General features: G+C 34.8%; 1 protein-coding gene across 7 annotated transcripts in view; it reads right to left on the bottom strand.

Annotated features, from left to right (window-relative positions):
- LOC112736611 (uncharacterized) overlaps nucleotides 1–18,427 on the bottom strand; it is a 41,915-nt gene that overhangs the window by 10,407 nt on the left and 13,081 nt on the right. For 2 of the 7 annotated variants that reach the window (XM_072214527.1, XM_072214541.1), the window contains 5 exons: nucleotides 13,570–14,174; nucleotides 7,365–10,336; nucleotides 6,711–6,959; nucleotides 4,390–5,106; nucleotides 3,116–3,937 (listed from right to left, as the gene is read on the bottom strand). In XM_072214527.1, coding sequence (XP_072070628.1) covers nucleotides 3,116–3,937; nucleotides 4,390–5,106; nucleotides 6,711–6,959; nucleotides 7,365–10,328 — 4,752 coding nt within the window. In that variant the 5' untranslated portion in view covers nucleotides 10,329–10,336; nucleotides 13,570–14,174. Of the gene's footprint in view, nucleotides 1–3,115; nucleotides 3,938–4,389; nucleotides 5,107–6,710; nucleotides 6,960–7,364; nucleotides 10,337–11,144; nucleotides 11,398–13,569; nucleotides 14,175–18,427 lie in introns of all 7 variants that reach the window. The other 5 variants (XM_072214533.1, XM_072214550.1, XM_025786137.2 and 2 more) reach the window with 3 other exon arrangements.

The following is an 18,427-nucleotide window of genomic DNA, read 5'->3' as shown; positions in this document are numbered from 1 at the left end:
GGATCAAGTTCGAAGACAGAAATACAAGCTTCTTTCACCTCCAAACCATTGTCAAAAAGAAAAAGAAATAAAATTCACAGCCTTATGTTGGAAGATGGAACTTGGTCGAATGATGAGGGTTCCCTTAAAGAGGAAGCCAATAATTTTTTCCAGAGACTTTTTTGTTCTCGAGAGGAAGTGGTTATTGGTGTTCTTGATGGGGTTCCTCTGTCGCAGCTTAGTCAAAAGGCCTGCAAGTTTCTCTCTGAACCAGTTTCGATTGAGGAGGTGAGGATTGAGGAGGTGAGGAGGACTGTTATGGAGATGAACTCCTTCAAAGCACTTGGACCAGATGGCTTCCAAGCTATTTTCTTTAAGGAGTATTGGGACCTAGTTGGAAAGGATATTTGGAAGATTGTGTGTAAAGCTTTTGCAGGTGAAGTTTTAGAAGCTTCCTTTTTTGAGACTCTTATTGTTTTAATCCCGAAAGTGGACAGACCGACGGTCATGAAAGAATTTAGGCCTACAAGCCTATGTAACGTCATATACAAAATTTTAACTAAGGTCCTTGTTAATCGTTTCCGCCCTTTCCTTACGGAAGTCATTGGTCCTCTTCAAGGGGGATTTATCCCGGGGAGAAGAACGAGCGAGAATATCATTATTGCACAAGAGATCCTTAATTTTATGCGCAACACCAAGTCCAAAAAAGGTACTATGGCTTTCAAAATTGATTTAGAGAAGGCATATGATAGGATAGATTGGAGATTTCTTCAACATACTCTTACTAGTTTTGGCTTCTCTCAGAACATAACTAGCCTAATCATGAGGTGTGTTTGCTCTTCTTCACTTTCAATCCTATGGAATGGTGAGAGGTTACAGAATTTTAATCCTCAGAGAGGGCTGAGACAAGGTGGCCCTCTATCTCCGTATCTCTTCGTTATGTGTATGGAACGATTGGCTTGCCTTATCTCTCATTATGTTTCTAATGGATCTTGGGTACTTGTTGCCATCTCCAAAGGGAGACCTAGGATTTTGCATCTTATGTTTGCTGACGACCTTCTCCTTTTCTGCAAAACAACAAGATCGCAGGTTGAAATGGTTATGCAGGTTCTTGATCTCTTTACAAAGGCATCTGGATTGAAAGTTAATCTGGCCAAGTCTAAGGCTCAATGCTCTAAGAATATCACTGAGCGGAGGAAGGAGGTCTTGTCAAGGGTTTCTCAGATTCACTTAACTCAGAACCTAGGCAGATATTTAGTGGTGAACATTGGCCACGATAGAGCGGCGAAAAAGACGGTGCAGGAGGTTATTGACAAGGTCCAAGGGAGGCTAGCTAGCTGGAAAGGTAGGCTGCTTAACAAGACAGGAAGGTTATGTTTGGTTAAGTCGGTGTTGACTTCCATTCCAGTGTATAATATGCAAGTAGTCTTTTTTCCCTCTTGTGGAAAAATTGATTCAATGTTGAGACAATTCTTTTGGAAGAGTTAGATTGATGGGAAGGGACTATGCCTTGTGAATTGGACTAAGGTTATCGCTCCGAGAAAACACGGAGGCCTAGGGGTGAGGGACTCTAGGTGTGTGAACATTGCCCTTCTGGAAAAGCTTGTTTGGCAACTTCTTCACTGCAAAGAGAAATTATGGGTACAACTCCTAACTAAAAAGTATCTGTCTGCTGGAAAAGGTTTTGTGGAGGTTGTTGGGGCTTCTTATGTTTGGAAAAGTGTGATAAAAGCGTTCAATAGCTTGAAAGAGGGCTTTGCGTGGTGCTATGGTACTTTGGATCAATCCTTGTGGTTTGATCAATGGTCTCCTTTGGGTAAGCTTGCGGACTTAATTCCATACGTTCATATAACCGACCTCCACCTTTCTCTAGATGACGTTATTTGCAATGGTTGATGTGATCTCAGCAAGCTCTATTCTCCTCTTCCTCATCATATTCGTTCGTCCCTAATTGAGTTGCTTGTTCCTGGTAACAACCATTATGGCCCAGGGTGGGTTTGGGCTGCTGCCTCAACAAAGGAGTATTCTTCCAGAAGTGGATATCTTTGGTTGGCGAAAAGAAAATTCCAATGGGATGAAAGCGAAGACTGGAATTGGATATGGAAGCCTTTCATCCCGGAGAAGATCAAGTTCTTATTCTGGCTTTCGCTTCACAATGTTGTCCCTACTGACGCGCTCCAGTTCAAGCGCAAGTTAACACCTAGTGATATTTGTAAGAGGCGTGGTGCCCATTCTGAATCAATTCTGCACTGTTTTAGAGATTGCGACAGGGCCAAAGCTGTTTGGAATATCATCGACCCTTTGTTCATCGAGACTAGAGGATCATCCGATTTAGCTCCTTGGCTCAAACAGGGCATATCTAGTAAGGACTGCCTCTTCGCATCGGGAATATGGTGGATATGGTGGATATGGAGGCATCGATGTCATGAGATTTTCAACCCGGATGAAATTTGGTCCGATAAGAAAGTGGCAATCCTAGCTAGAAATATCCTAGCTAGAAATATGAGCTTTAATCTTAGAAACCTTCATTACAACCGGATTATCTATTCAGATATTGAAAGAAAATTTAAGTAGGAGCCTCCACCCAACGGCACTTTCAAGGTCAATTACGATGCTAGTGTTCTTCAGGGAGTCCAGCGAGCTGGTTTTGGTTGTATTCTAAGGGATGATAGAGGGAGATGGGTGTTGGCCCGTTCAGGTGCTTTTCTTTTCTGATCTGTTTATCGTTGTGAGCTGCTGGCTTCTTGGCAAGGGCTGATATTAGCCTGGGAAGCTGGTTGCACGAGTGTTATTTGTGAGACGGACTCGCTCGATATCTTGTGTTGAATAACATCACCACCCAATCACATGAGGTGAAGGATATTGTGTTAAAACTCCAAGATCTTTTCTCCAAAGACTGGGAGGTCCAGTTCCATCTGATTCGAAGGGAAGCTAATGGTGTCGCTGATTGGTTGGCTAAATCTGGAGCAAGAAGTGATTTAGCTCATGTTTCTTGGATCAAGTCTGGTATAGATTTGGAGCAAATCCTAGTGCAGGAGACTACTAGTTCTAGCTAGTTTGGCTTGGCTTGTGTTTTGTTTCTTTTTTTTTTTTTTTTTTCAGTCACAAAAAAAAATCTTGGTCCCAATACGCATACCTTGTTCTTGAACATGTCTTGTATTGTAGCTTGTAGATGGCCATTCCAGCACCATCTCTTTTTCTCTTTATCATGCACAACATATATCTTCTGCAGAATTGGTGTGCTCTTGACTTCTCGACAGAAACTTTCCATTTTGGGACAAGCACTCACCACCAATTTCTCCAATGATGGGAACTCAAACACACAACTCTCGGAGTTGCAAAAGCTTTCTAGGCTCTTCAGAGAGACAAGTTCTAGAGTTTTCAATTGTTTGAAAAGAATGTTGACCTCACATAATGCATTTTCTTCTTCTTTCCCTTGCTCCGATACAATTTCCGTGAGAGATTTACAATCAATTACCTTCATGACATTGAGTTGACTCAAGCTTCTAGCAGTTGGTAGTGACATTAAATATTTCAGCCCTTGACAATCAACTACTTCTAGATTTGTCAAGTACGCGAGAGATACAGATGACAGCGCTATGGTGCTCAACCCATGACAATTCTTTAAGATCAAGAACTCTATCCTTTGAAGAATTGCATCTTGTTCAAAGCCAATCTTCTCAAGCCTAGATAAGTTCGTTAACTTCAAGCTTTTCAATTTTGGAACAACACCTAAACTTTCAAAATTGGCTGGCTTTTCAAGAGGCATCAAAACTTTGAAGGAACAATCATTCAACCATAAGCTTTTCAGATTAGGATTGCTATGCAGGAAAGAATATATAACTTCAGTTTTCTTTAATCTTGATAAGCGAAGCTCTTCTAAGTTGTCTCTTCGATAACGAGTTGACGACTTTGCATGCTGCCACTCAATTTGCATGGACTTCAAATTATTGATTACCTATACAAAATAAATGATGAAACCAGAGAAAATAAAAATTGTAAATATACATAAAAGTTGAATGTAGGAAGAGAAAAACTATATGTAACATTTAATTGACTATTTTCTTTAATATGTTAGCTGTACAAAAAAAATCAGCTACCAAATTAGCCATTCATATAGAATACATGATACAAAATACACATTGAAAATAAATTAAACTATAAATATATTTATACACAAATAGATGGTGACTGGTTTATGGTATGCACATAGCATTTTGTTTCTCTAATTTGTTTTTTCTTCTGTTTCCTTTACTTTCCTGAACTAGAAACAATTCTCAAGAATTGAAAAGCTATTATTTTTATATAGTTAAAGCCTCTATCCCAATTACAAAACTATAAACCACAAACTAAAATTTCATCTCACAAACAGTAAAACTAAAACTAAATTGAAAGTAGGTTTGCTATTACCTCTTCAGGGAAAAGGATTCTCTCTTTTCCAGATAATGCATCTACTTTTTCTTCTGTGAATAATTCTAGGTTGTCACAAAGTTCAATAGATAGCTCATTCAACAGTGGACAACTTAATCCATTAACTCCTGGATAGAAACTCTTGAACTTTGGCAATTTTGAAAAATTGAGAGTGGTTAGTTTGGGAAGTTTAAATTCTCTGCCTCTTTTTATATCTTCTTCCTCTCCCTTAGCCACAATTTCCCTCAGCCGAATGCAATCCAATACCACAAGGTATTCAAGATTTTCCAGATTCTCGGCCACAAAAACTGGAAACATATTTTCCAAGTTTTCACAATCTTGAACATACATCTTTTGCAGATGGTTGAAGTAAAAAATCCCTTCTTGATTTTCCCTCCATCTCAATACATGTTCCAGTTTTGGGAGTGTTTCCAAATGAACTTCTTGCAAACGGCTTACATACTTAGCATATTTGTTTTTAAAAGGTAGGTCAAATATAGCTTCCATTGAATTGCAACTAGTAACCCTCAAACTACTTAGGCTCCGAAATATTCCCACCAAGTAACTTGGAAACACATTCACTAATTTGTCACACTTCTCAATGATTAGAGTGTCCAACTTGCCAAAGGAATCTTTGCGGACTCCAGAACTCCATATTTCACTCAACCTCTTCATGCTACTCAATTTGATATTCTTCAACTTTGGAAAGATTCTATCCTGTTTTGGTTCAAAATAGTCACAAGATAATCAAATTAACAAGGTAAAATATATCAAACCAATGGAGAAAATAAGTAGATTATATAGGTTTCTTTTATTTTAATTAAGAAATAGCAGTATATATTGATTGCCAACCAAGCAGCCAGAATAATTATCAGAAAGGATATCTTTTTTTCAAAAGTAAAGATGGAGAGAAAAATTTTATGCGTAAAATACATGTATATGGAGCTCATCTATGAAAACACAATACTTACCGTCAATAAAACATAGCCACTGCATGAATAACTATTTTCAAGGGTCATATCAATATTATTGGCAGTCAAAAATATAATTTCTAAAGACAACAACACATATTTATCTCACTGGATACAATTGGTTACATGAATAAAATGATATCATTATTTTTGTCATGCATATCTTTATTAAATTCATTTATGCTTAAATCTCTCTTGAGCAAACTTCTTAGATCTCTTTCTGCCTCTAACTACTAGTTTATCTCCCATCTAATATATCTTCCTTGTTGGATGTTTTGTTGATTTTCTCTCCGTTTACCTAAACCACTTAAGACGAGATTCTACCATTTTTCAATAATATGCGCCATTCCGAGTTTTTTCTTAGGTCCTTGTTCCTTATTCTGCCTATTCGCATATGGTTACTCATCCCACTAAGCATCCTCATTTCATTCACACCAAGCTTATGCTGATATTCACCTTTTCTCACCTAATATTATATTCCATACAACATAACTAGTCTAATAACAGTATGATAAAATTTATCCTTAGGTTTGAAGTACCCTTTTTGTCTCGTATGATACCCGAAACACTTATCAAATCCACTTTGACTAACCTGGTTGAATTCTATGGTTTACATAATCCTCTATTTCTCCATTATCTTGAGCAATACAACTAAGATACGTCTTGACCTATGCTGTGATATTTTTTTCCAATTTTCACTTCTTTGTTTGATTTCTATGTTCTCATGCTGAACTTACACTATATGTTTTGTCTTAATACGACTTATGCATAAACCATATACTTCCAAATTGTCCCCGGAAACTTAACTTCTCATTTCAACAGCAAAAAAGTATACATCATGATACAGGTTACTGAATATGCTCAGTAAACACCTCCAAGCCTAGTGTAAAAAGGTAAGAGCTTAGAGATGACCTACACCAATAAAAATTCCTCTATTATACTGCCACCTTGGTTCTTGCACTAGTTGTAACCCCATTGTATATATCCTTAATTGCACGATATATGTTATCCTTACTCCATTTTTCTTCAAGACTTTCCATATATAGGACTTTACTTGGTAGCCTATCGTATTTCTTTTCCAAGTCAATAAAGACCATATATAAATCTTTCTAATTGCTCTAATACCTGTCCACCATTTCCCTTAACAAGTAGTATATAGCTTCTATAATAGATATATCCGACATAAAATTTTTTTTTTTTTTAACTAGAGCCTCTTGTCTCAACCTTCACTCTATCATCCTCTCCCACAACTTCATGGTATGATTCATGAGTTTCATTCTTCTATAATTTCCACAATTTCGTATATAGAAAATATAAGAATTGAAATCAAAATGTTACCAACCTCCATACCTTCTTACTACTATCCCGACATTGCTCTTGGTTAAAGATGCGTCTCATCTGCTCACATTCACTAATGAAAAGGCTCTGAAGATTCACTAAACCCTTGGCTACAGATAATGACAATAAATATTTTAAATTGCCACAATTATTCACGTCCAAATGTATCAAATTTCCAAAATGAGAGCTTTGGCCATCATTCCATATACAGTCAATTTGGATAGCCGACAACTCCAACCTTTCCAATTTGGTAACTCCAACCTGCCAAGCAACAATACAATCAGTAACTCTAGAAATGTTAAGTGATTTTGCATTTCTCAATTCATAAATTTACATTAGAAAATAAATATTTCTTAAGTTTAATCAAATAGAGTATGATTATAAAAATGTTTATGTGTATACCAAAAACCAATAATCATGCATTTGTGTATACATGTGTTATTTCACATATTTTCAATATGTATTTCATATTCGAATATATATTCTATAAGAATTACTGGTTTAGCGTATGACTTTTGCTGATTTTGTTTTTTTTTTTTTGGCAGATATATTATCTTCCACAAAAATTTAAGACTTACATATAATTAACATTTTTTATTAGTAAAATATGAATAGATAATATAGAAGAAAAACAAATTCATATGTTAGTTTGAACTTTGAACGCACCCTTCCGTGGAATAGTATTCTAGAATCTTCAAGCAAAATGGGATCAAATCCAACAAATTCAACCAGAGATCGTAGAGACAAATGACGTAGTTCAGGAAACCCAAGAGTTCCAATTTGACTTGTATTCTCTACGTGGACAATCTCCTTCAAAGAGCTACATTCAGAAACTTCAATTGTTTCAAGTGCGGTTAGAAATCCAACCAGAGAGATTTGAAAGACATTCTTCAATGCACTGCAAAGCATGATCTTGATGATTTTCAGTTTACCAAAGGAAGGTTTTGAAAGTTCACAAGATGATGAGCATATCTCCTTCATGTTCTTGAGCTTATAGAGATCCAGTAACTCTAATTTAGGGAAAGCCATCTCAGGACGCTTCCTGTCTTTTGGGTTGATGAGGGAGCAAATGTCAGAATTGCTTACAATGAACAACTCTTTAAGACAGGGAAATCCTTTTAAATTCAACTCATAAAAAAGATCTTGAACGCCATTGAATTTTTCCAACAGAAGATTTTCAACTCTTTCAAACAACATCTTGATCTCGTTCTGAGAATGAATGTCAAAGCCATATTTTTGCTGTATTGCCAAGAAGCGCACCAGTTCATACTTTTCTGGCATCTTGAATTCTTGCTTTGAATATCTCTCAGAAGAGCCAACAATGATCTTGTAGTTTTGCAGCCTGTCAAAGAACAAATTCTTGGGAAGATGGGCAGCACTTGGGATTTGAAGGTCTAAATTTGATAGTTGATTCAGATGCCCCAACTCAGATAAACTAGCAATTTCACTCTGGTTTTCCTGTTCTTCATTAATCTTCCATTGAATTGAAGTGTTTCTCATATACAACTCCTCCAGTCTGGTCATACTTGATATTACCTTGGGCGGAATACCACCAAGTTTGGTGCAATTGCTTATGTCAAAGATTTGTAGCTTAGACAAGTTCTTCAACTCAACAGGCAAGCTTTCAATCTCAGATCCTGAAAAGCTAAGAATTCTTAGATTCTTCAACTCTCCAATGATGCACAAACTTTTCTCATCTATTTTGCAGTGCTCCAAACAGAGCATTCTGAGTTTTGTTAGGTATCCAATTGATGAGGGCAACGGTAAGAGATGGATGCCAGTCAAAATCAACACTCTGAGTTCTTTCATTTCTTGGAAAAAGTTATCTGGTATTTTCAAATGTGGATCATTATTGTCAATATGAAACACTCTAACCCTGGGGCATCTTATTCTTCTAGGAAACTCCTCAATGAAATCACAATGTTGTAAGAAAATATCAGTGTACTTTTCAAGTTTGTCCTCATCAGGCCATTCATCTAGTTTTCCTTTTGTCAATCTGAACACATGGTTGTCCGCGGATGCTATTGACAAAGCAGCATTGCGAACAAGATTTTGCATAGAGAAATGATCACTTGAATAGCTGTCAGACAATAAACCTGATTGTTTTAACTTCACAAGCAACGATTGTACTCTATCTCTGGCCTCCCTTACTGTATAGATGTCTTGGAGAAAACCCAAACCAATGCAGCGTTTCACCAAGTCTGCAATTAAAGCATCGTGACCCATACTAGCACAAAGCAAGAAGGTAAGCTTGAGCTCCTCATTTTCTAGAAGATTATAACTCAACCTTGTAGAATACTCAGGTGTTCCTGTTAGACTTTGCCTATGAAGCTTCAGACGAGTATCCTCCCAAACTGAGGGGCTCTGATTTTTCAATGCCTTTGCTGTCGTAACTATTGACATGGGCAAACCATGACATTTTTTGGTGATCTCAGCTGCTATTTTTCCAAGTTCAAAATTTTTGTCGACAATTCCAGCCCTTTTCTTGAACAAGGTCTCGGCTTCCTTGTCACTCAGGACATTAACAGAGAAGATTAAGCTTGGCTTCACACCCATTTGGCTCAACACTTGTCTCATCTCAGAAATAAGCAAAACCTTGCATCCTTTGTGACGCTCTTCTGTTTTCAGCTTACCAGAACCCACAGAGGTTTTCTCTATTTCCTCTGCAGAACCATCTTTGGGACTTTGTTTGGTCTTATTCTTGCTGGGAGGAAAATTGTCAGCAGCAGAAGATTTCCTTCCTTCCGGAACAATGAGATTCTTCTGGCAGTCAATGTCATCACTGTAAGTCTCTGATGCAATCCCCAAGCCCAACATATCCAAATCTACTTTCACACTCATATCATCAAGGATTATAAGCGCATTCTCCTTCTCTTTCTTCAATCTCTTCTGTATGCGAAGTGCTCTCACGTGCTCACTTTCCTCTTCCAATTTCATTCCCAGCATTTCAGCAATCTGCCCTTGAATCTTTCGAATATCAGGACTTTTTGTCACATTCACCATGATCACCACATTGAATAGCTTGTCTTTCCAAGCTTTGTTAGCAACTTCTATTACCAAAGTGGTCTTCCCAACACCAGCTGGCCCGTGAATCCCGATCGCTGTAGCGCGCGAGTCTTCAAGTGCTCTTGTAATATTCCTCGTGATTTCTTTTCTTGAATCAAAGGCCTCATAGTCAACATTAGCGAATGCAAACCCCATGGAAGATGCGCCCTGACAATGAGATATGCTATCATGCTTTTCCTGTTGTAATTCTCTAATCTTCTCTTCAATATCTTGGGCTGTTTTGCTGCGCCTATGCCTTGTCTCCAGATTTGACAAAGAAAGGGGATACTCCCCATTTTTTCTGTGCTCCTCTTTGAACTTTTCATACTCAGAAATCACTTCATCTATCCGATCTAACCACACTTTAACATCATTGTATATTTCTCTCCCATATCGATCTTCCTCCTCCTCAGCCTTATCATGCACCCTGTCTCTTTCTTCCTGGAGTTCCTTAACAACTCTGCTTAGGTCGTCAAATTTCTTCTCATAATTCCACACATAGTCTAGGTGATTTGTTACATACTCAGCAACCAAGTTGACCGTATATTCTTGCAAGAACTCGGGTATAGGAATAGGAATAGCCATGCTTCTTTCTGCATGAATAAAACAATTAATAATATCATATATGTATTGTAGAATGGAATGCAATTCACATATAAAAGGTTTTTTTTCATGATTTCTTTCCTGATTATCGAGAAATCCCCTCTTAAAGCTAATAATTAATATTATCAAATGTTTAAAGCAATCAAATTAAATAAAGTCAAGTTAGGAATCAACATACATAGTTTGAATTAGAATAAGTTATGAATCTAGCCCAATAAATCCAATTAATGGTTTAAACTTAGTTAAAGGGGGCAAGAGTCTGGTTTACTAAAGTTTTTTCAAAGAGGAACTTTTTATCCAAAGCACAAGCACCTCACTTTGTGTTTGGTAAATTTAAAAAAAAAATGTCATGTATTTGCATTTGTAGTGTTGAAAGCACCTAAGGAGGTACTTTACAAAGTTAACTTGTGCTGATCAAAATTAAAAAGTCTAATATAATCCTATATATTAATAAATGTTCAGATTTACCTTTAATTAAATTATTGATACTATATTTCATTCACAGTCAAGATTCTCTCTCTATTTATATCTATTATGATATTTTAAATTTTAAAAATTATTACGAAATACTACAACAACAGCAACAACAACAATAAAAAGTCTTATCCCACTAGGTGGACTCGGCTACAGGGATCAAATGACGCCATTGCGCCCTGTACCATGTCTAAGATCCAACCCAAAACCCACCCCAAGCTCCAACACCTTAAACCAACAAAGAACAAACACAAGCAAAGCATACAATATCAAACACGAGATTACAATTATCTCAAACAGTACATATAGCAATTAGATAATTACATAGGCAAACTCAAACAATCATGCACACCCACTGACCAAGTGTTGGTTACCACTAGAACCCGACACTTCTTTACAAATGGGCGTTAAGTCTCGCCGTCCCATTTGAAAATAGCATCCTCATGGACGTTACATATCGTCGTGCCCATGAGGCGTTTGACTATCTGATCCACAAGTGCGTGTTACATATCGCCATCCTCATTGTGATCATGTCCCTTGTCAAAATCTAGAGGTGGAAGGGACATCCATTGACCTCCTAAAAATATATAATATCAAACATCAAGGACATTAAGCAACCAAGATGAACACAAGTCCCTGCCAGGTAATAAATCACTATCATCATACAAGCAGGACAACAACCCACGTCCATGCTTACTCGATAATCAAATCATGAAAGCGAGACAAAAACTTACGTCCTTAATCAATAAATGAAATCATGCAAGCAGGACAAAAACCCACGTCCTTGCCAAATTCATTAATTGCATTCACCATTATAAACCACAAATTAATACTCTCTTATAATTCCACTTCAACTCTTCTCTTAAACATAAAATCATATAGTATCTCATATCGTCGTATTAGACCATCATCCTCAATATCTTTCACTCATTATGATAACGCCATTCTAGAGCCTCATCATATCATCCATAATCGTAGTGTCACTCTCGGATCTCATCACATCATTTATCATCATAAATGTTATCTAAATCATCTCTTAATCATTATCACATTTTCTCTAATTCAATTCACAAAACACATCTATCGGGGTTCGGCTTGTGTCGTTATCTACGGCTTGCGATTCTAAAGGCCTCTGATATGAGATGCTAGCCTAAAGGTTAAGGTTTAGGACTTCATAGACTTGTAAAAAACAACCAATCTTTGCGGACGGAGGATGCCGGCCAGCCAGCATACCCTCGCATATGTTAACACTTGTCGCGCAAGCGGAACATTACCCAGGTTTCCCTTCATTTCCCAACCTCTCGTTTATGCAGCTCCTTTCCGCGTACACAGGACATCATGCACATAGGACATCGCGTACACGAGATCTTATCGCCCATGTGACGATTCACGTCTGCCACCATAAATCCATAATCATAATTCTTTACCCAACTTTCAAACATCACTACTATCACTAACATCAACCAAAATCAATTATATCATCTTTCACCTATGTCAATCCCACCATATCCTTCTTTTATTCTCTTTAAAAACTAACAAATCAAACTTTCAAAATCCAAACTCGAATTACAACATAACCAGCGAGTCATATTACCTTTACTCCATAGTTCTTCAAAATCATGATCTTGCCCTAATCTTCTCTAAAGTGCACTCGTCTCCAATATCACATACTTAATCCCTTTTAAAATATCATATTTATATCTTCAGCCTCAATCTCAACTTCATGTACTCACACTTCCTATATCAAACCCTCATGCTAATGCAAGTTGATTATGTTTTCGTTATGAAAAATCAATTAATACATAAATTAATAACCTCTCATACTTAACCTCATTATTACCAATCACTTCAAAGCAAGCTTAATTTACTTTTGACCTTATTAGTTGCTACTAGCAAACCTAAATACTTAGCTAGATTCTCAAATTAAATCCTCAATTCCATTAATTAAGCTTAAACCAAATTTAGACTTTCAGATCAAGTCCTATTCACTTCATAGCTCCAATTTAGATTTTACTTTATTATTATTATTACCTCGTTAAATTAACTTCTAACCTTATAACCCACTTACCCTATGACCCAAGAACTTACAAACATCCAACTTATCATTTCCATCATCAATCATCCGCCACTAGAGATCTTACTCACTAAATCCATCAAAAATAACCTTCAACCAGAATCATTAAGCTTAAAGTAGCTACATAACCTCAACTTATTATGAGGATACTTATTTCGGTCAACAATCTTCTCACTTTTTATTAAAAATTCTCAAAAAGATTTTGACAAAAATCTCCCTAAGACTTAGACTTATCCACCTTTTAAAGCTTCATCAAAAACCAATAATTTTTCAATCATTCCTCAACCTCTCGTATCCTAAATGATTTTCCACATGAACATTCTTGGTTTATAATTATGAACTATGTGTAAGTTGTTAAGTTTCCAAACATTAGATTATCAAACAAGGGTCCAAATCCTAATTCACCTACCAAGAGACTTCAGGCGTTGTTAATAATTAATGTTTAGTTACTATTATTCAGTCATTCACAATTCTGTTAATCCATTTTAATTCCTCCAACCATTCCAGTTCCATTTCTAAAATTTAACCAAAAGTCATTAAAATTAATCCAATCAACCCTCATTAAGAGTAAGCGTAATCAAACCATAGACAGCCATCAGCTCCAATGTACTTTACTAAACTTTTAAATGTATTCAGTTTTAAAAAGCATCAATTCTAAAGAAAGTCAGCCCCAACCTCAATTTGTCAAAACACGAAAAAATGGAGACGAAGTTGCGCTCACAGCTGGCAGAACGGACAGGACAGCAGAGCAGCAGTGGCTCAAGGCGGTGGCAGAACCATAAACGGCTTCAGCGGAAGACGACGTTGCTGACAGCAGCTCCGTGGGTGGAACAAGGCGTCGCAGAACAGGGGAGAGCAGTATAAACGGCAGGGTGGAAAACGGCAGAGCGGCAGCTCCAGCATCTTCAACGGCGGCCTCGATGGCGGCGCGACAATGGCTAGCCGTCGCCGCTCTCTCCCTCTCCTTCATCTTCTTCCTTCCCCTCTCTCTCTCAGGAGACGACGGCAGTGGATCCTTTCACCGCCGTCGCCCTCACCCTCTCCCCATTCTATTCTGGTCGTTCTTCTTCTCTGCTCGCCCTCCCTCCCTCTCTTCTCATCCTTCACTCTTCGTTCTTCAGCTAGGCGGCGGCTCTTCTCCCCGCCGACGCCGTCTTCTCCTTCTTCCTTGGGCTCTCTCCCTCAGCGAGTTCTTCTCCCCTGTTCTTTCTCATTCTTCTTCTCGGTGCTCTGTTCTCTCGTTCTTTTTATTTATCTTTTTCCTTCGTTTGCTCCCTTGCCTGGACGTGTGTGTGAGTGGGGGTAGTGCGTGTTTTGAAAGGTAAAGTACGATCTTTGTCTTTTAGATGTGATTTTTTTTAGGAGTGTTAGGAACTTTTATGATATTTAGTCATCAAATAATTATTAATAATAATTTTAATGGTGTGAGATTGGTATGAAATGTTATTTAATAATTTATTTTTTTTTTGCTAATTATATATTGGTTAGAATTTAATAAAATATACTTTTTTTATTGATATTTAATTATATTTAATTTTTATCTTTAATATTTTTTATTTATACCAAAATTATTTTTAGATGTTAATTTTATTTAAAATAAATCAAAAATATTAAAGACAAATTTATATAAATTACAAATATTAAAAATAAAATTAAATAAAATTAAACAATAAAAGTATTTTTTAAAAAATTACAAACTTAAAAAATAAAAAATATACTTTAACTATGTTTTTAATTTTAGGGCCAAGGTTACAATTACGTGATGAGTAAAATTAGTTTATGAATATGACATTTTATTAGTTAATTCGTCGATGAATTCAAAAACAATATTTAAAATAATTAAATATTTTATTTAATGAAAAGTATAATGTGTAAAAATTTATCTATTTACCTAATATGTCACATGTGATGTTGAGTTAAGAAATTAATTAAATTAATTAGTGATGATAAATATTATTTTTGACAAATAAATAATTAGTGTGGATTATTATAATAGTATATTACTAATTATTTATTATGTGTTGCAGGTCATAATTCAATTCAAGCAGCCTAAATTGGAACAAAATAAAACAAGGCTGGGGCTAGTAAATCAAGCTAAGCCCAAGAGAAACAAAGCTAAAGAAATCAAAACGGGCAAGCAAACCATATTCATATTCAAGCTCGATTGATTTCAGCAAGCAAAACTCTCTCACCTACTCTCACAAAATCAATATTCACTTTTTGCTCTTGGTCAGAAAACACAGAAGAAAGAGAGATAGTTTCTCCCACACGCCATTCACCGAAGAAGAAAGAAAGAGAGAGATTAAACTTGAAAGGCAGATGTCAAATCAGTGAGTTCAAACCAAATCAAGCTTAAGAAAAGATTAAAGGTAACCTATTTCCTCATACATGCAACACTCTTTCTTCTCTTCATCTTCAACTCTCTGTATCTCCATTTTGGGTTATATGGAAAAGAGGATTTCTGTTCCTCTCTGCTGTAAATCTACGGTCTCAAACATGTCTTGGGGACCAAATTGGTTTTCAAGGGCTCAGATCAAATTAACTATTGGAAGATTATTGTGGTTGCTGCTTTATGACTTTCGGTCAAGATGAAGAAGTCAGAAGCAAAGTTTCTACTCTGAGGTTTAATGAGAAAAAGCTAGTCTGTGGGTTGGTGAAGTTCAAGACTCAAGGTGTTGACCTTGGAAGAATAACCCAGCAACATGGAAGGAGATAAAAGAAGACTTTCTGCTCATTCAGAAGTAAGGAGAGAAAACAATAGTTTGAGAGTTGTGCTCTGAAAAGGAAGTTTCTCTACTTGGGTAATGCTTTCTTTCAAAGAAGCATTCGGTCAATACTGAAGAACTGTATCTGAGGTTTGCGAATCTGGTTTTGCACATAGCAAAGAGGTTACTGATGAAGTCAATCTCCTTCATGTTTTACAGATTGTAATGTACTTTTCAATGTTTATCTTTCTGTAATTTCTTGTGAGAAAAGGTATTGTGAGAAAGCTCAAGTAAAAGCCATGAGTGGAAAAATGCTGAGTGATACACTTGAGAGAAAAGTCTAGAGTTATTTTCAGATTTCTTTAGGTATGTCTATGTCTTGTATCTTGTACCTGTGAGGTATCCCTTTCTTAGTTGGGTTAGCACTAAGAGTGAATAGTTAGGTATTAGCATAGCCAAGGTCAAGTTAGGTTAGAACTTGAGTGTGAAAGGATTTGGTCAATCCTGTGAAATTGGTGTATGTAATACTGTTAACTATAGTGAAAATTCTTCTATTGTTGTGGAGGAGATTGGATGTAGGTTGCATAGCACAAGACAACCGAACCAGGATACATGCTGGTGTTAGCTTTTATCTTCTCTGCTATGTTCTGTTTTCTGATATTCATGAAACAAAAATAAATTGTCTCATAAATTTTTGCTGCTGAGTACAAACAGAATCAGAATTGAAAGTTTGTTTTAAAAGGATCATAACAGCAACTTAAAAGGAAGGCATAAATTCAACCCCCCTTCTCTAAACTTACCACAACCTTCATGTGACATCTTGAATATTGATATCCAAAATAAAAAAAAGGTTATATTCTGATTTGTTAATCACACGTTTTTATTTTTAATATTGGATTCACGATTGTATTTTTTTGAATTGTGACTGTCGTAATATTTTTTTAAAATATTAGATGATTTAATTTAGGGAGTAGAAATTGGATGATTCGATTTTTAAGAGATACAAAAATCGGACCATCCGATTTTTGGCTCTCTGATTTTTGTACTCAGACCTTCCTATTTGTGTTTAAAAAATTAAAAAATCTGATTTGTATATTCCAACTTTTTTTTATTTTTTAAACACAAATCAAAAGTTCAATTTATATATTTTTCATAATTTTAAAAAATATCAAAAATTATAATATTAAAATATATCACTCATTTTATTTTCATATCTAAAATTTTTAGTCTAGTTAACCATCGAGATAAATTACAATCAGAATATTACATATCACAAGTGTACTAAGAACATATAATAATTACAAAAATTGGGATATATGCACTCAGAATATAATTGTATGGGTTTTCTAGCTTCAGTATCTGAGATACGTATGATGGGGCTATATATAAGATGTAACCAAGATCAACACTTGAATTTTTTTTTTCAAATTTAGCAAGTTCCGGATAAACTTTTCTCAAAGTTCTTTGAAACAATAAAAGCATATGACAAATCGATAATACATGCACTCAAAGGACATACATCAATGCACTAAATACAATGTGACGCATAATTAAGACATTGAATTTTGAGATTAGTTTGTCTTTTTCTTGTTTTAAGTAATTAATTAGTTGATATATTACGATATTTTTATTTACTTAATTTTAATAAACATGTTAGGATATTTTGATTTAATTAGTTAGAAGATATGTTAGAATAATGATATATTAGATTCACTTAATTTAATTAATTGATATGTTAGAATAATTCGATTTAAATAGTTACAGTAGGTGTTAAAATATTAACATCTTAAATTATTTTGATTTAATTAATTGGTTTACATATTAGGATTGTTGAATTTAGAGCTCCATTATTGGAAAGCTTCCAAAACTTTTTTTTTAGTTTTTAACTTATAAAAAGTTACATTAATGTTATTTAGTACAATTTTTTAAATATGTATTTAATTTTTCGAAAAGTTATTTAAAAGTTTTTCAAGAAGTAAAAAAATTTGACTTCTCTCCTTCTCAAAACCTATTTTATCACTCTTATTTATTAAAATAATTTTAAAATAAATACTTTTATGATAAAAATCTAAACACAAAATAATTTATTTATAAACTACTTCTAATATAAGTCTTTATGTTTTAAACTCCTTTTACAGAAAAAATTAATTAAATTATTTATTTAAACTGGCCATTAATTAGTTAGAAGATCAGTAGTGAGGATATATTAGGATATTATTAATTAATGTTGTTATTTGATTATATCCCTAAATTAGAGTATTTTTTATTAAAATTATTTTAGATGTGTTAGAATAATGACATATTAGATTAACTTGATTTAATTAATTAGTTGATATGTTAGGATAATTCGATTTAAGTAGTTATAAGACCTAGTTAAAATATATTAGGATATTATCAATTAATGTTATTAATGAATATATCGATAAGTTAGAGTATTTTTTATTTAAATACTTAATTATAATATTTAATTACACTAAATATCAGAAGTCCTGAATTATATAAGATCTACTTAATATATTAAAATTGGGTTTTTTTTTCAACTAATGAAAGTGAGGTGTCACCTTCTCATGAACCTATTTTTCCTCCAAAATGAATGCATTTAATGAATAATGCATAATTATACTAATTTTGAAAAATATCTTTATTATAATTATATAACATTAATATTTAATGTATTATTAAACTACTATCAATTATTAATCAGAAATATTTTTAATTATTTTAATAAATAATACATAATTATACTAATTTAGAAAAATATTTTTATTATAATTATATAAAATCAATATTTAATGCATTATTAAACTAATTATCAATCAAAAATATTT

The sequence above is a fragment of the Arachis hypogaea genome, chromosome 2, assembly GCF_003086295.3.
Source record: "Arachis hypogaea cultivar Tifrunner chromosome 2, arahy.Tifrunner.gnm2.J5K5, whole genome shotgun sequence".
In the NCBI taxonomy this organism is placed as follows: Eukaryota; Viridiplantae; Streptophyta; class Magnoliopsida; order Fabales; family Fabaceae; genus Arachis; species Arachis hypogaea.
This window is presented reverse-complemented; position numbering and strand designations above follow the sequence as displayed.